A 20,100-nucleotide genomic window follows, 5' to 3' on the forward strand; every position below is an offset into this window, starting at 1 on the left:
TGTACTATGTATTCTTACTTTTAGATATGAGGTTATGTTTTTCTTTTTTAAAAAAAAGATCATTTATTTGTTGTTTATTTATTTTGAGCTATCACATTCTAAATGCAATCAATCAAAATTACAGCACAAAATTCTGGCATATTATTTAACAACAAATAGATGCATATAAATCATCATTTTCACACTTTCAAATCAATAAATACACATTTCTCTGTTAAAGATTGATAAAATAATATAGTATTCAGATTTCTCTTAAATAGCATCTTGTAAATAACATCTAAAAATATTTTTAGAGTTTCTTCACATGTTTTATTAATTTGCAGCTAACTTGTTTGGTTCGGATAAAGTTTATTTATTTCATTGTAACACGATATTCGTATTCATTTATATGAAATCTGATTTCTCAACAAAATAAATTTAATTTACATCATACAAACTACATGCATAAACTAATTACGCGATATTGCATGTATTTATAATCTAGTCTTCCCAGAAGAATAGCAATCAAATTTATTTGGATAAAATTTTTAATTATTAAAGTGAGAAAAGATTTTTGAAAACAGATCACTTTTTATTTTCTTCAAAAATTATTGCTCTACTCCGTTTGAAACTGAATTCAGCGATAAAGAAAGCAGATTGTTATTATTATTAATAATATTTAAAAAAAATATCTTTGAACTGCTATTGATTATTTAACTTCTTTTAACTAAATTGTATAGTTGAAGTAAATATAATTTATAATTTCAAAATAGCTGAAATCTAGATTCTTATGGAACTAGTAGAATTAGACAACCATAATATTAACAAAAACTAAAAAAATTATTTATTTGATGAATTAATTAATTGAAGAACACACGATTCATTTCTAAATTTCATAGATACATTTCTTCCAATTTGCATTCCAAATCCATGTTTTTAGTTGGAAGGCAGACTTAAACAGAAAACAACCTATAAGTGCTATAAAAAGCGAGCTTGTAGCTTTGTCACTGCAGCGTAAATGACGTCAACATTACGTAAAGAGACGTAGCATCTGAATTGGACGGGAGCATGCGCAGTTACTTCAAACTTACGTACAGGAGTGTATGAAAGCTAACGTAATAGTGCAAAATCTCCCTGTTATTAAAACTTTTTTTTTTTTTTTTTTTTTTTTTTTTTTTTNGTGCAGTCAAAAATGAAGTCAAAAAAGTTTGCACCTTAAGAGGACGTTATAGAACGGAAGAAACTTTTCATCAAAATTTTCTTTCACCTCCATAAGTAATTTAAAATTAAAAACATCGAAAAAAGTTAGCTCAATCAAAACCAAGAGTATACCACGAAGTTTCAATTTCATTACATCAAAATCAAAACAAATTGTGAGATATCAAAAAGTAAACAAATTATTGAAGGATAGTTTGGTCACTGTTTAATAATACCATGATTTGTTTGCTCATTGATATTTTGAAGAAAAAACATTTCAACAATTAAAGCTTTATTGCTTACTCTTGGTTCATCTGAACTGACTGTTTTCTATACTTAAAATTTGAAATTACTCATGCAGGTGAAACAGAGTTTGCCATGAAGGTTTTCCAATATAGAATACAGCTCCCTTTATATTTAGAAAGTAAATAATTTTGCACTCAATGAGAAAAAACTTGTAATTTAGTAATATAAGTAATTGCTATATTGTTGAACGTTTTATTTCAGTATGCTGGCATGTTGTCGTGTTTTGGATGAATGATATGAGTTCCCTTACATCTTCATCTTCCCCTGTTCAAACTGTACCTCTGGAGACAGTTACTAAAGGCAGTGAAATGGACGCATTACTTTTAGGGCGCACAAGGGTAAGTCATACCTCTTGTTCTGAAATCATTCGCAAAATCATTTAAATCCGTTTCTGATTTTGTCAGAAAGTTCCGTAATTTGCTGGCCTTACAATGAAGGGAACCGAGTTCGAATCTCAGCGATGGCTGATCAATACGAATTCCGGGCCCGGCCACAGTGCCTCACAGTGCCGGGCCTCAACCACAGTGCTGACGTAAAAGATCCTCAGTGGTAGACGGATCATAGATTACAATCCCCTTAACATCAGGCAATAGGCAATCAGTGGGAGACTTTCGTGGTTTTCCTCTCCATGTAACGCAAATGCAAGTTAGTTCCATCAAAAAAATCTCCTCGAAGACTAATTTCTCCCATTGTTTGATCCAGGAGTTCCCTCTTCTTCTGGATTGGGTTCCGATTTACAAGACTACGGAGTTGAACATTAGTAGTCGTAAACCCAAAATTGGGTTGGCTGTTCGACAAAGGTAATAAAATAAAATAAAAAATTGTTTAAGAAGAACTTAGAACTTTATTATCGAGTGTCAAAACCAACCTAGAGCCCATTCTGGTTCTCGTATGTCTATTAATCTTGGTATATACGTCATATTAACCATGTGTAAAAGAAATTTGCAGTTGTAAGTAAATTCAATTTTTGACTTTCAGGGGATAAAAAGACTCTCATAAACAACAAAAAATGGAAATTAGAATCACAGAACTCTATTCGACCTTTAAGTGATAATAAGGCACGCATTAATAACAAAAAATGAAAGTTATATTTACAGAACGCTATTCGACCTTCAAATGATAAAAAAAGGCACGCATTAATGACATAAAATGGAAATCGGATTCACAAACCTTCAAGTGGTAAAAAGGCACGCATAAATAACAAAAAATATAAATAAGACTTACAGAACTTTATTCTACCTTCAGGGGATAAAAAGATGCGCAAAAAATAAATTCACAGATCTCATATTAAACATAGCATGAATTCAATGGGAAAGTTATAGCATGTTCCAAACGTGTTGAATTACATTCAACTATACAACCACATAATAATACGTTATAACTATATAGATATAGCCATCTAGAGTTTCTTGATTAACACTCGTAAAAAATGTATATGTTTTTTAAATTAAGGTTTCGCTGCGCAAAGTTGCGAAATAAATTTTTTAGTTATTCATCTTTTAGTTTATTTTGAAAATCTACGGTTTCCCAAAAGTACGAGCATAAAGATTAAACTACTACTTTGTATTTTTCCCAGTGATTTATTTAAGAACTATATTTTCTGTAGGAATTTTTTAAAATAAATTGAAAAAGCTTTTATCTTACCTATTTGAATTGATATGTTTTATAAATTAAGGCTTCGCAATGCAAATCGGAGCAATAAATTATATGGTTAATCATATTTAAATTTATTTTGAAAATCTACAGTTTTCGAAAAATACGAGCATAAAGATTGAACAACCATTTTTTTTATTTTTGCTATCGATTTATTTAAGAACCATCTTTTCTGTAGGATTTTTCTTAAAATAAATTGAAGAAGCTTTTATTTGATTTTTTTATCATCTCTCGATTCGCCTTAGTGGTATGAAAGAATGTTAATGGATCCTTCAACTTCTTTTTTCTAGTTCTAATAAAAAGGCCATATTCAAAAGTAAATGCGTTTTTGTCCCTTGCCCTTTCATGTAAATAAATATTTTTAAATGTGAGAAATCGTAAATAGGCGAAACCTTTTTTTTCCTACATGTAATTGATAGTAAATATACAAAAAGCCTATGAACAACTGTAATTTTGTTTTCTTACTCAAAATATCCGAATTAAAAGTTAATTTCGGTTGGCTACTCTTACTTTCGCTGGGCTCTGAACTCACGTGCGGAGAACTCCCCGTGTAGTAAATAATGACTGGTGCACGTTAAATCTGTCGGGTCAAAAAGTCATCCATGGTCTCATAACAAATTATACCTCTGAGTATTGAATTTGAGATTGATAGTTCTCTGGTTCTTGTCAAAATTACGATCTGTTGATGAATGAATGAACTGATGTATGAATGGGACCATTCTATAAACGGATGCGACGCGTGGGTGTGGCAGAAGTCAAATTTTTGGCCATAGATGGCGCCACATGAAATACAAGAACAATCACACCCCTTGCCTTAATGGCATTCGACAACAACAACTGTAACTCTCAGTGAGAACGCGTTCTTACTCTACACATGACAATTGGTAATAAAATCGCACTTAAAACTGAATTTTCGAGTTGAATAAAATGAATAAGAGAATCCATGAATAAATCAATAACTTAATGAATTTTCAAGCGAATACAAGAAAAGAACAAATCAACAAAGCAATGAATAAGTGACAAACTAAAGCGAACAGCGTTAAAGAGCACAAATATTTTTGTGCTTTGAATAAGTGAATCGATAACTCGGCAAGGCGATTGGTAAATGAATCAACAAATCAGAAAACTAATCAGTATTTAAACCAATAATTCAGAAAATTAATAAATCAATGAACCAATAAGTCAACGAATCATTTAGTCAACTTCTGAAGAAATAAATCAGCGCACCAGTGTATCATTGAATGAGTGAATGGCTGTATAATTATAGATAATCAATCATTGAAGGAATTGATAGAAAATCAATAAATTAACAAATAAATGAAACGATAAGTGAGTCAATAAAGGAATTAGTGTGTAAAGAATCAGTTAATCAACAAATTAAAAAGCGCAGGCTCAATAAATAAGAGAATAAAAGAATATTGAAATATCAAATTAATAAGAAAGATAATCAATAAATATGCGAATAAATAAGTTTATGAAACAATTAGTCTCTAAATCAATTATTTCAGGAATCATAGAGTCAATATATCAATCAAACAAGGAAAAACAAATTAAAAGGTAAAAAAATCTTTCGTTGATTTTTTATTTTACTCATTCACTTTTTGACTCATTTTTTCGTTAATTCTCTCTTTCACAGTTTTACAGATTAATTGATTTGCTAATTCTTAAATTCACTCAATTATTGGTTCATTAAATCAGTTAATTCACTCAGTTGATCACGTGTGCATAGTTTTGATTCTTTAATTCATTAATTCGCTTGTTCTTTATTTTTTAATTAACTGGTTAGTTTTCTCATGAATTCGTTTATTCACTGATTTGGAGATTCATTGATACTGTTTTCGTCAATTCGCTAATTTATGTATTTCTCCCTTATCTAATACGCTCTTAGAATTGTTTGCGTAATCCGGTTACTTAACGCGTGTAGTAAGAAATTGCTCTAAGAGGTGCAATAGAAATGCTAAGAGGTGCAAGGAAATACACTTTTATGGCAACATGTTTATTTTCGCGTTATAAAGCAATAGCAAAATTTTCCTTTAAATACAAATACATCTATATAATAAGAATTGGAGCATGGTGTAGAGGTTAGAGCATTCGCCTCACAATGTGGTGAACTAGGTTCGAATCACAACGATGGCTGGTTGGTACTAATTCTGTACCCGGCTCGCACTGACCACAGTGCTGACGTAAAATATCCTCTGTGGTAGACGGATCATGGGTTTGAATCCTTTAACAGCCGAATTAACCATGGAAGGTATTCATGGTTTTCCTCTCCATAACGCAAATGGGCGTTAATATCATGGAAAACTCACGCAGGCTAGTTCGTCCAAATGCTTTATCAAGAAGTTTCCTTGTTTTCTGGATAAGGTTTGAAATTACAAGAGCTATAGAATTTCGCTATTTTGTGTTAATATTTTAATTATACATTGAAGCGCGCTATATCTCTATACGATTATCTATATTTACGAATTCTATTAATAATGTTATATTTTACATAATTCTTTAATATTATTAAATAAATCGTTTCTTTTTTTATTCAATAATTTGCTGTCATTTCATTAATTTGTAGATATACTTTAAAAATGTCTTTATTTGTTAATATTTTAATATTTACCACATTATTGTTTTGCTTATAGTTATGTTTTAAAATGTAAATCTATAAAACTAAATCATTTAAAATAAACAATAATTGAAATAAAAAGTTATGTGTTGAATTAATAGTAATTCGTAAAATAGAAAGACAACAGTTTGCCATACTCTTATCGACGCTAAAGATGTTTGATTAAATTTGTCAATAATAAATTAATTTTAAAAAAATAGTTATGTTCTAGAAAGCATAATTAATGGAGGAAAGTATTTATAATTTTCAATGAATCGTGAAAATTTTTTATACTATTGACTCTAATGAGGCTTCACTAATTTTAATAAGGGGTTCAAATTAAAATAAAAAAGTTATATACTAAAATAGAAGATTAATGGAGAAATAGTACAAATTTGTTTAAGAGAAGTGTAAAAAAACTAAACTATTATGGACGCTAAATTAATTTAATTTTGGTAATAAATAATATTTGAAATTTTTAAAAAAAACGTGCTATTTACTATCAATTGAAATTAATAGAAAAATGGTGCTAAAGCGTTTAGAAGAATCTAAGGCATCACCATATTTTTATTGATGCTTAATAAATTTTAGCAATAATTGCTGATTGGAATTTAAAATAAGCTATGTTAAAAGCAATATTTATGGATAGATGGTACTAATCGGTTAAAGAGAAGTCTAAAAACAGCCAAACTATTATTGACGCCAATGATTTTGGTAATATGTACTAACTAAAATAAGCTGCATACTGTAAGTATTATTAAGCAAAATTAATAGAAAAATGGCACTTATTCGCTGAAAAAAATATAAAAAACAGCCACATTATTGAGGCCTAGTTAGTTTTGGTAATAGGCACTACTGAGATTATGATAATTGATGCAGTTTCAATGAATACTAAATGTACAAATATAGATACAAAGTATTAATATATTTGATACCTATTAAAACTGCATCAATACTGGGAAGCTTTAATATAGATGCTGTAAGAAGAGGACTTTTACAGTCCCTTTAAGGGGATAAGTACCAGAGAAAATCACATGATTATGATAAATTTTTACTATCATGTCAAATGATTCTTAAATGCGATTAATCTTTATTTTGATGGAATGGACTACTAAAAATGTGTTTTGCTTAATCTAATAACGTAAAGCCATTAGAAATGACAAAAGATAATAAATTTAAAAAAAGAAATTATTTTTATCTTATTAATTATACTGGTTAATGCCTCTCTGTTTTGTGCAGGATTTTGTAGTGCTGTTCAGTACTGATATATTGATCGATTACTATATTCCACTCAGTACAAAGAACGGTTATTCAGCTAGTAGTTTTATTAAGTGCATCTGTTCAGTTATTTAAATCTTGAGCAAGTCATTCTTAAAAATATTTAATGAACAATAAAATGCTTCTGCTCAGATACAAATTATTTCAATTAAATAGCACATTCCCACTAATTTCATTTCAAAATTTTTTCTTTGTCACTAAAAATAAACTACATATTATTTGTTATTTAGAAATTATTCTGTTAATTCTTTTTAGATAATAATATTTTATCTTCAAATTCTGTTGCGGTATTTTCGTCTGCAATTTCTTTCACCTACTAGTTTAATAACTTATAAGAGGAATATTACTGCTAATGTATACAGATTTATAAATAATATCAGTATTTCTTATTTTCGCTTAAATGAATTTTTTTATCTACACGGTTAACAATCAAAAGTATTTAACAGTTGTAAAAACCATTAAGTCAAGTTTGTCATATCTACAAACACATAAATATATATATAAACTCATTCATGTTTGTCCTAGTTCTCGTGTTGGCGACAGCATCTATAATGGATTTAAAATGTTACGAATTTTACACCAATTTCTTTGAAAAAAAAATTTATAAAAAATGATAATAGCATTCAACTGATTACTTACAATCATGGGTGAAAATTGCATTCTGATGACTGAAATTTTAAAATTACTATAGTTATATTTCTCAAAAATTATTTTTTATTCATATAATTGTAGTATAATGTTATTAAAATTACTCAAATCATATTAACTCAAGTTATAAATAATGATTAACTGGCTGACGAACGTATGTGATTTTTTATGAGAAAAGAAGCATAGGTCTTGGTCTCATATTTTGAATATCTGGCTATAAGCTCAATAGAACACATAGCACTGATGAGGCACTGGCAAAAAATAACGCTAGCTGCACGCGTCGCTTTGTTGTTGCATGAACCTGCGTTACGCTCCCGCTTTGTTTTCGTTGCTGTTCTATTATGAAAGGCTCCTTGCGTTGCTTCAGTTTGTGACCTGTCTTCACAATTGCATTTAAATTTATCTATAATGGCGCCATCTATCAAGTAATTGAACAAATATTTGTCGGAGTTAGAGTTGATAGCTGATTAATCAATTATAGCTATATTAATTTCTATTTCAGGCGAAAATTCAAACCAGGTATAGAAAAATACTCTGGTTTAAAGGATTTTAATTTCGCCAAACATTCTTTAATTTCGCGATTAGCAGTATAGTGAGAACATTTTTATAAAAGGACAGTAATTTCTTGGAAAGTCCATTTCTATTCAAAAGCAAAAAAAATTACAACACAATAATTTTCTTGTACCTTTTAAATTTTTTTAAAAAGCATTGGCAAATAAAATAAATATGGCTGGTACTTTTCGTATATAGCAGGCGGGAGCAAAAAGTCACAAAAAGTTTAGACCTCCGCAAACTTTTTAAATTTAAAAAAAATAGTTAAATTTCTTGCAATCGGCGAAATGAAGAAAAAAACTCATTTGTTTATTTTTTTTTAGTTATTTTTTTATTTTTATTGTTTTTCTTTTTAAAATTAAAAATATTAGTTGAATTTCCTTGCTCCCACCTAACTTTAAAAAAATACATATCTCCATTTTTCAAATCTGTTTCTTTTCTCTTTCAAATAAAAAAAAATAGTTAAATATCCTTAATAGACAAAAAATAACATAAAACTTAAGACGAAAAAGTGGATTTCAAAATTAAATATCAGAAATCTTTCGAATTCTTCATTGTTGTCTGCGTTTTTCGTGAGATGGCGCCACATAGGATTAATAATCTTTTACAATATTTCGATTAGGAAGCTGACAATCAGACGACTATATATGTATATGGGTGATTCTCACGAAATATGACAATCCAATTGGTCCAAGATCTAATACTATAATACTAAAAGTACTTTTTTTTTAAAAAAATTTAATAAATAGCATTGCTGTTAGCACTAGCATTGACTGTTTTGTATAGTTAAAAAATTTAATTGAACTTCAAAATTTCTCTGGCATGTCCCAAACAATGACTCCAATAATAACTAGCTTCAAAACTTCCCATAAGTTTTTCAATCACTAATTTTTTTTTTTTTTTTATCTCAACCCGAAATTTAAATACTCTGCTCTTATAAGCATATAATTTTTACATATATTTATTGTGTTTCGAGGACTTGACCCTTATGCTTATTAATTAATGAAAATGCTGTCGAAAATTTATGTCACGAAAGTACCTTCCCTGAATAAACATACCATCTGCGGTAGATTTGGCCACTTGTCTCTGTGGTAGCCGGAATGAGAAAAATACAGTCATTCCCAATAGTCTGACCGAAAAGCGGTCAAAAGATGAACCCTTAATGTTAATTTCACATTTTCTTCATTTCACTACGTCGAACTATTTAAGCGATTTAAAAACTTTTCGCAGACAATTATAAAAATTGTTCTTCCTCGGAGAATTCTACGAAAAGAAAAGGAAGAAAAATATGTATTATTTCATATTTAATTTAATGATGATCAAGAAAAATTTAAATTGTTAAATATACAATTTTTTTTACCTCGTTTTGTGCTGTATTATTTAAAATAGCAAAAAAAAAAAATTTAAAATTCCATACAGAAGCAAATTCAAAATTTGACTTAAAAAAGGAGTATGTTAATTCAGCGAAAATTTTATACGCCTGATATCGTAGCTTAAACTTTCATCGGCACAAATCAACCAGTACATTTAAAGATAGCCCCTGAACTGAACTATTAAATTGTATCTTACTAAGTAAAATTCAGATCGTTAAATCAAAAGTTATTGAGGTGCTCCATTTTTTATATTTTGAGCACTACAGATAAAAAAAAAATTATTTTACAAAGACAGTACCTCAAACCTAATTTCCGTTCTGATAAAGTCAGCAATATTATTTCAGTCCATGCAATATCTGACTTCGTAGAAAGTGATGCGTAAATCAAAGTGTCATCATGTCGAGGATTTGTTAATGAATTTTACCATCCGATGTAATAAATGAAATTATAGACAAAAAGTAAGCTGCAAATACATTTTAAAACTTTCGGACAATTTATTTTTTTATTATTTTGTTTAATTTTATTTTATAATACAAAGCAGAGCTATTCAAGAGGCTGCAACACTGAACCAAACCATTGTAGAACTCACACACAAATACTATTAAAGCTTGTTTTAATTCAACATGAATCGAACTATTTCATCAACATTACATTTTCTTCAATATGTAAACGTTAACATTCACAATACTTTTTTCTTCAATGCTGGAACCATACCTAAGGTATCTTTATTTATTTATTTATAATTTTCCTTTAATATTTACGGTTACCAGAAAAATATTTAATAGTTGGCGTTATTTCACAGTTGTTTTATATAAAAATGCATCTAACAATGAGAACCTAATGTTATGCCTTTACATTTTTCTATAAATTTTGCAAAACATTGTTTTTTGTTTATCAGAAACGCTTCTAAAAGCTTGGATGATTATCACGTAAAATTCTTTTTCGCTGAGTTGGAAACTATTATTATATTTCCGCTATCGAAACTCCTACTTTAAACAATTATGAATGTGTATTTTCCCACATGTGTTTTCAAGGAACGGGAATAATCATTTAAATCGAAGAACATCAGTAAAACGAGATAAGGATAATTTAAACCAGTGATTCCTAAAGAATTCTATATCGACCCCCAGGGTTCGACGACAACCTGCAAGGGGTCTATGTCAAGTGAGGAAAAAAATTGGGGGTTCATGAAATGAAAATGGGGGTCAACGATAGTGGATCTCATATAAACAGGTAGTGACTCTTAATTTCGGCATTTCATGAATGGAATAATCAACATATACTGATAGTATCTATTTACTTACATTATATTACCTTATAATATAAAGACATATATCTATCTACATTCTACATAATTTATGAAAGTAGCTATGAAGTAAGAACTTTATTAAAATTTAAGTTATTAGGATTATTTTTAGATATATGAAACTGTATTATTATCTAGCAATTGCCCGCAGCTCCACCCTCGCACGTTTTTATTTTCTCTGCGCGTCAGGTTTTATTTTATCACAAAAAAGTATTTTTCCTCAGTAAATTGCTGCCGACCCTGTGTCAACTCTCTAGCTAAACCTCCAACTTGATCTGCGCGCAAGATCACGGAGATTTGTTGGCTTAGTTTTTACGTAAAAACGTAATAAACAGACGGACAATACACTACTACGGTTTTTCATACAAACTTATTTCCGCAATTATAATATTAGTAGCGGAGTACGGGCCTTATAGTGCACTATTTTATTCCATTTACGTATTAAGTAATTAATACGTAAATGGAATTAGTAATTAAATTAGAATGAATTTAATTAAAAAATGTATAAAATTGACATGTATTTTTTTCTTAAGTTTTTCACACTACACTTCACTACAGATAGAAATTTAAATCTTTCACAGTGACTATAGCAGCTGTCAAAAATACATTTGAAGTTGATGAATTAAAAAAAAATCAGCATCAGGTAAGCAGGGGGTCCACCCAAAACCGAAAAACATGGCAAGGGGTCTACGAAACAGAAAAGTTCAGGAACCACTGATTTAAACGATACATTTTCACTAAAAGAGCCTTATCAAAAAAGGAAAAAAAAGCACATGGGAATTCTCTAGTTGTAAAAATTAATCATTTTCAGTACTTTTAAATGCTGTTTGAACTAATATAAACACTAAATCATTTAAAATACATAATACAGTACTTTTATATATTTTTTAATATTCTTTTGGCTGCTAATTATTAAGATATCAGAGTTTTAAATTTTAGAGAGTTGACATTGGAGCGCAAAAAGTTAAGATGATATTGCGAAACTAGAAAACTATTTAAAATTTTTTGAATCTAAAAAATTTCCTATTCAAGCATTCGTTTTACAAATATATGTTCAAAACTTTATAAAGAAATAAGGTAAACATAGGACAAAATAATTGTAAAACAACATATGTGAGAACTCAGATATTCTTATAGTACATTAATAAAGGATTAAATTTTAAGTAGAGTGTAGCATTATATTCAAGACATTATTCGATTACATTTCTAAGCGTAAATACCGTATAAATCGGTGTTTAAGTCAATTTTTCAAATTCCTACAATTTTACGAAAATCAAGGGGTCGACATATACACACGGATTTTCGTTGATCATGAAATATCAATACCTCCTAGAAAAGACAAGGCCTCAGCACGGGTTAGCATAAACTAAAAATTTGATCTCTCGTAATTTCCATCATTGCGCTGCTTAGTAGCAAGAGCGAAGTGACTGACATCTTTCGTATTTTCATCCACTGCGCAGTTTATGTTCGTTACGTAGGTCTACTAAATTGATCCGTGCTGAGGCCTTTTTTCTTCTAGGAGGTGTTGGAAATATCGATGCATTATAAACAAAGAGATAGATATGAATAATTCTGTATCAATTCATATCATTCAAAAATTATTTTTATGTGTTATAGATGATTGCATTTTCTGTCATCAAATTTTCTTTACATGTAAAGCTTTCAAAAAAAAATAATAAATAAAAAAAAAGACACAATATTTTAAATTACGTTCAGAAAAAAAATTAAAAATAAGAGAAGTTAAGATTACATAGATAACAATAGTTTGAAAAAGCTTACTTCGCAATACTTCGGATACTATTTAAAGTAAAGATTCCAGAACGTGATCTGTATCAGTTTCAATAACGTTAGCTGTGTCTTTATACGGATCCTACTCTACAATGAATGAGACATCTTCTTCATATATATTGTTATCTTGGTAAAACATAATGTAAATACTTTTGGGTTTTAGTATTGATAATCTTTTAAAAGCAAGAAAGGATACATATTTTACTGTTTATATTGTGTAGCTTGAAGCTCTTTAAACGTATTCAAATACTACTTTTTAGAAAACTAAGCAATTGTGTCAAAATTGATTTCCTAACCAAATAGTGCGTTTTATAACTCTTTACCAATATCCTTTTTCAAAAATGTCTCCATCTTTATTCGATGCCGTAGGCAACCTTAAAGTAAAACTGACTTGAAAAAAAAAAAAAAAACGACAAAATAATATAAACCATTCCATTTCTTGTATGACGTATTACTCTTAGTAAAATTCAGCTTATTTTATTCAATTTCAACTTGAAAAGCAAAAACTACTACACTTACAGCCCAAAACGTAGCTGTTGTAGATTACTGTTGCGATTTCAATTCAATTGCCTGACATAAAACTTAATTTTAAGACTTACTGATAACACAATAAGAAAATTTCGTTCACATTAAATGCTTCTGAAATAGATTGTAAATTTTTTTTGTATCAGCGTTTTTTCAAGGGTTCCATAGCTGAATAAAATTAGGAACCGCTGGCTTAGAACACAGCAAAAAAAATATTTATTCGGTTAAATTTGCTTTTTAATTTTTACTAAATGTGTGGTAATAAGAACTAAAATTTTGAAAACCAGAATTTTCGATAAACCGTTACCATGTATAAGGTTTAAATATCGTATATTTTGGATTTATAAGCAAGATTTTTTTTACCAGAAATGTCATTAACACACAGTACGGTAATTCAATGTTACCAGAATTTTTTCTCAGTGTACACGCACAAACTTTGAAATTATATATACTTATAATTATTAAAGTATGCAGGATACATATCAAGTACATTCAAAATTCATTATTTTTACCATAACAAAACTCTCACTTCTTTGAAATAAAATAAGATGATATTTCTACTGCTCCTTAACAGTGATTAGAAACAGCTATAACAGAAACACTTCTTCACTAAATTTAACTATTATAGATTGATAACCTTATCACCGTTCCGCTTTGGAAAAAAAATTATTTTAAAAACAGAAATCCTTCATCGATGGACTGAGCCATGTTAAAATTTAATGCTAGTTATAACCAACTTAAACAAGGAGACCAACAACTCCTAATACACTTACAAAAAGCATATAGAAATTTATTCTATTTTTTTTATTTTTTTTATTTATTGAACTGCTAAAACCTTTTAAGAGAGATAGGCTAAAAACTTCCAAACTTATTTTTGATAGTTATATAAGCCACTAAAATTATAATAGTTTTTACCTCCTCTTAAGCAACGTGGTTTTTACCAACCACTTGAAAGTATGAAAAGTGTAAAGATAAAGCAAATCTCTTTATTCTCGACGAGCATACAATGACCACAGTTCTTAAGATTTTTCTTGACTAAATTTTTAGATTAAAATTTTTTGTACCACAAGCGGTTAAAGATCAACTACTTAAATGCTAAATTCCCATAAACTGTTTTGAATTTGCCTTTGAGAAACGATACGATAATGTTCACCATAACACAATATGATTATAAAATAACATTGCCGACATATGAGCCTCTGGAGCTTACCATTTGAGTGGACGAAATAAAATGTTGTACATGGTTATTGTGATCCATGCGCTCCAAAATGATGTTGAAAAAAGCTTGAGAAGTTCTCACGATTACAGTTGCAGTGACAAAATTTCGAAATACTTTAATGGCAACACTCAGTTTTTCTTATCAAACGTAATCATGTGAATAGCAGAATTTTATTTCTATAAACTTTATGTAACCAAAAACTTCTACAATATCAATTGACTTTACATCAGAACTTTATAATGATAGCCATTCCTTTATTTAGCTGCTATTGAAGAAAAAAGGCGAATGAGGAACAAACAACTCATAATTTCCTCCACCTGTAAACGCCATTTTTCTTTACTGCAACTGACTTCAGTGGTACATGTTACTGCCATTCACCGGCAACTGCTTAAATTAAAACTTGAATACTTTCGGAATAATTTCATATGTTCTTTTTTGCCATATTCGTCTTCGTTTCTTTACTATATCGCTTCGAAACCCCGGAGGGAATTATGAACAACCCTGTACTAATGCATCCGTAAATTTGTTGTCTGAGAATAATGCATCGTAGCTTAATCGGAATGAAATATTCAAATTGTTATCAAGATTCTCAACTAAATTCAAAAACATTTCAACTGAATTCAGAAACATTTCAACTCTCAACGTACAATGTACAAAAGAGATAACAGCAAACAGCTGTATAACGTCTGACTTAATAATCAGGTTTCTACGTACATTAATTATGTTAACGAATTGAAGATTTAAAATTATAATCCACAAAAATTTCATGATTATATCTAACTAGAAATTGTATTATTCTCAGGTAATGTTTAGCAATCGATTTTTAAATTTGAAACATGTAAATAAGTTTTTTCTGTGAATATTTAAATTTTTATCCCAACACTACAAGAATATGGGATATAATTTTTAGCTCCCAAGCTACTCCCAATTACTACAGACGATACTTTAAAATCTCAGACACAAAAACATTATTTTTCTGAATGCCTTTTTGACCCCAAAACATGAGGATTAGTGTGTATGGACAGTTGAAATATACAGAAATATAAATTTAAAATTTTTTTCAAAACTCGTTTTAGCAAAGATAATTTGATCAAAAATATCAATTTTAGTTACTCTTAATTACTTTTATTATTTCATCATTAATATTTTTGAATTGCAGTGCTTTAAAACATTTTACCATTTTAAATAAAGTAATTTTAAATTATAAAATTTAAAAGTTTTACGAAATCAATTAAATACTTTTAGAAAAAAAATCTAAAAATACAACTTTTTTGGAATTTTATTACTCAGTAAGCGTTTAATCGATTTTGAGTTTTGTCACTTAAAATTACATAATTAATAATAAAGCGACAAAAAGTTATGTAAACATTTATATTCAATTTTTTTATTACAATTCAAACTTTTCGCAATATTTATCTTCGGATAAACAAGTTGTATTAAAGTGTGCAACATTTTTTGATCCTCCCAAATAGTTGCAGAAAATAAGAATACCTTAAAAAGAAGAATACTCACAGAATACTACATAAAATAGGAAGAAATTCAAAGTAAGAGATCCGTCGAGAGGCTAAAATTTTTAATAGCTTTTGTCATCGTGTAAGAAAAATTTCATCACTATGAGCCTATAATGAATTGTTGCATTTTTGTTTCAAAGCTTTAAACAATCGAATTATTCCTTAGATCTATTTTTAAAACCTTGTAAATGTTCTGACTGTTAAGATTTGTGAAGTAGTTAAGATTGACTTAAAAAAACAGCGTGATAAAAACAATGGTTGCCTACTTCTACGGATTTTCTTAGTACATTTCATTTTAGTTAAAGCAGTAATAAAATTTAACAATTTTTCCTATCAAACATTAATAAGCTTAATTTTTAAAAAAATTTAGAATGCCACTGCATGTAAATAAATCAATGTTGTTGATGCCGTTGGCCATTTAGGCAGATGGGTTGCGATTTTCCTTGCTTTCCAGTGGCACCATCTATGGCCGAGAATTCGACTTCTGCCACACCCATACGGCACACCCGTTTACTGAACACACCCATTCATACATTATTCATCCACAAATTGTAATTTCGACCTGAACCGGAGAACGATCAATTTCCAATTCAGTACCCCCAGAAGTATTAATTTTCTATGGGAACATTGTGATCTTTGTGATTAGACAGATTTAACTTGCACCAGTCACCATTTATCACGCGGGGAGTCTTCGGCCGGCTGGATTCGAACTCCCGTTGTCACAACCTGCCAACCAGGCTATCCAGGCCAAATAAATCAATTATATGAATGAATGTAAGTAATTTTATCGATAGCGTGAATGAAACTAGAAATTTTATTATTCTCAGGTAATGTTTAGCGATCGATTTTAAAATTTGAAACATGTAAAGAAGCTTTTTCTATGAATATTTAAATTTTTATCTCAACACTACAAGAATATGGGTTATAATTTTTAGCTCCCAACAAGATAACTGGATAGATCCAGTGACGTAGCCATGCTATCCAGGTTGATCATTGAATAGTAAAAAGTATTTAAACATTAAAGTAAGAGAGTTAAAATTTTGAACATGAACCGTTTACGGTTTTATTTATAACTACGGCTAACGTTGAACTACTGCGAAAACAATTTTCAAACATGTCTCTAGAACGGACTAATTAAAAGTTTTAAACGATGTTTAGGAAGCTAAAATTGCTCCATGTAGTCAGTTCCTAAATTTAAGAAACCTAGCGCCAACGAAATAGTTCTAGAGGTACAAAATAGTGACAAGGAATTACAAATTACTGATCCGTAGACACAAAAGAAAAGTTACATATTACTAACTTTATAGTAAACATAACTTATTGACTGTTTAATATTTATAAAACGGTATTTAAATATCATTATTATAAAATGCTGGATAGTAAAGTAATGTGGGGTTAGTATAATATAAAAAGGTGCTTTAAACCCTTACTTTTGAAGAATAATCAAATAATAATAGCAGAGAATAATATTTGAAAGAGATGATAAATAAGTTTTTCTTTTTACTAAGGGTAAAATAAATTACTTATTGGTAAATACCGTTGTAATTGTTTTTCGCTCGTGGTAACAAACGATATCTGAATTTCTTTGTACAAATATCATATCATGTGATTTTTCAATCCAATGAGAATGCGCGAAACGATAAGATGACAATTATTCATGCATAAAGGAAAGGAAATTAAATTTTTTTTCTTTCTTTTTCAATTTCTACTATTAGTTCACACTCTCCCTATATCTTGTTCAAATTTTCAATCGTTCATAAATTACTGTTCATTCAACCGTTCAAGTTCAAATGGTCCACGTCACCAAATTTATTCTTTTATAAATTTGGTTGCCTCATACCACGCACCTTGTTTTTTTTTCCTTTCACTTCTTACTATTAGCTCTCACTCTTCCTATATATATTTACATATCTTGTTCGAAATTTCAATCGTTAATAAAATACTTTTTACTCACCCACTTAAGTTCAAATACATTTTTTTAAACTTGTATTAGATGACACTTGGTGTTAATACAGTTTTTTTTAAATATTAATTCATTAATTAAATTTAATTAATTAAATTTAATTAATTAATTTTAGCTTTATAAGGGAGAAAAAATTTAAATTTTTTAATAAAAAGTAACTAAAATAAAATTTTTCTTTGCTGACCTAAGTGGTAATTGACTTTTATATTACTTATAAAAAATTTTATAAAAATTTTACATACTTGTAGAAAATTTTATATTACTTTTTTATGATCAGATCCAGAAAATTGTTAATAAAAATAAGACAACATCCAAAATTAATCTCTGCTTGTCTGGTACGTAAATTTATAAAATAAAAAATAACATGTTAGTGAGGTAATAATTTTAAATCTTATTAAATACAAATATTTTAAATAAAGACTGTCACTAATTGTGAAACGAATTGAAATTTAGAAACAAACATCTTTATAGATAAAAGTTAGTCAATGTTTAGTGATTTAAAAAAAAAAAAAAAACATGACACATTTCGCCAACTCTTATGAAGAAAAAATTAAGAACAAATATTCTGCTGAACCCTTTGAAGCAAAATTTTTATTTAACACATTTTTCATACTTTTTTTATTACTTTGTATTAATTTAGACCAAAATAAGATTTGAAATATTATATTTAGCATTTTAATAATGTATGCTCTTGAAGTACGGCGTTAAAGGTAAAATCTCCCAAACACGGCTCACATCCAAACAATAGTTTCTCAAATTTTCCCTTATTTGTAGTTATATACATCCAAAAGAAACAGTTATTCATCATTGAAATTTCTTTAATTTAGAAAATCAATTAAATTATTCAATATGAATGAAAGAGAACTTTTTTCAAATTACGTTTTTCGGATTTTATATTTGAGTTCAAATTTCAATCCAATTATCTAGTAAATTTTTCAGTAACTTTTAGACTGTTTTTTCATAATTAAAAAATTTCAAATATATTTATGTTTGTAATTTGAGCTTCAGAAAAATATATATATATACCGTACACCGATGTCCATCTTCATCAAAGGGTTGAGAGGTCCTACTATTCTATAAATGAAATTAACTTATTTTAATAGTTAAACTTATAACAAAAATAATTTTCTTCAGAGTTTTAATTATTTCTGCAATCAGTCATTTCATATAGTTCATCATATTTGACTTGTAAATTAATTAAAATCAGAAAAGAAATTTCGTATTATTTGGCGTCAACAGATTTCGCCAATAGATCATGTGGCGCCTTTTTCCTGAAAACATAGTTTTTCCCTTCTCCTCCTCATCGAATAAGCACATGGCGCTTTGCCATAACTTTTTCTTTTGGAACTGAGAGAAGTTTGAAAGAGTTGAGAATCAGATGAGTGTCAAAAATGAATGTGGCCGGAGGGACAACTACCACGAGCTATGATAGGGGGGCATGCAATCGGTCGAGCAACAGAACGTCCCAAAAGAAAAAAGAATCTCAATCGTTCGGGGAACGTATAGCAGTAAGTGTTTTTTCAAAAATTTGATGAAAATTCGTTTCCAGATTTCCCTAACAAGCGTTAATTACCATGAAAAATAATGAATTCTTATGATAACATCAATAATAATAAGTTTTAAGAAACAATTTATTTATTTTAATTTTTTAAATAACAAAATTGGTTAAATTAAAATTTGTTAATGTTTAAGTAAAATTTGTTAATTCTCTGAGAAAGGTCGTAATTCCGTCATGTCAACTTCTATCTTGAGGAAAGATTTCTTTCAAAAATATTTAAGTTGTATAAAGTTTAGCGTTTTACTATATTATTTTTATTTTAATATGCTTGATTTACAATATTATTTAAATACCACTGTAAATTAGAGTTTAAACAAATATATTAGACCTGAAAAGTTCTAAAACTGACTTGTCTTCACTTTTAAATTTAAGGAAGGACTGCGTTAATTCATTAGGCTATATGAAAAGTGTAGAATGTGCCAAAAATGTTACCATGAAAAACTTTTGCTCTAATTATCTGATCACACTTACATAACTACCAACTCTTCCGGGTTTTTCAACAGATTTTATATTTAAAGTAGTAGCAAAATTATTTTATGTTCCTCTATTTAATTAATAGTTTTATAAATTTAATTTGAAATAAGTTTGACCACCACTTCATGAAAATTAATTATATATATATATATATATATATATATATAAAATAAA

General features: G+C 28.6%; 2 protein-coding genes across 2 annotated transcripts in view; one reads left to right on the forward strand and one right to left on the reverse strand.

The window, feature by feature from the left end:
• Positions 1-12,686, reverse strand: part of LOC107452254 (harpin HrpN) — a 93,703-nt gene extending 81,017 nt beyond the window's left edge. Inside the window, exon 1 of the mRNA XM_071181372.1 lies at positions 12,668-12,686. The gene's annotated coding sequence lies outside the window, so the exon portion shown is untranslated. The remainder of the gene's footprint in view (positions 1-12,667) is intronic.
• A 6,538-nt stretch (positions 12,687-19,224) lies between these two features.
• LOC107452244 (prolyl endopeptidase FAP) overlaps positions 19,225-20,100 on the forward strand; it is a 128,181-nt gene continuing 127,305 nt past the window's right edge. Inside the window, exon 1 of the mRNA XM_071181373.1 lies at positions 19,225-19,402. Coding sequence (XP_071037474.1) covers positions 19,286-19,402 — 117 coding nt within the window. The 5' untranslated portion in view covers positions 19,225-19,285. The remainder of the gene's footprint in view (positions 19,403-20,100) is intronic.

The sequence above is a fragment of the Parasteatoda tepidariorum genome, chromosome 5 (genome assembly GCF_043381705.1).
Source record: "Parasteatoda tepidariorum isolate YZ-2023 chromosome 5, CAS_Ptep_4.0, whole genome shotgun sequence".
Lineage (NCBI taxonomy): Eukaryota > Metazoa > Arthropoda > Arachnida > Araneae > Theridiidae > Parasteatoda > Parasteatoda tepidariorum.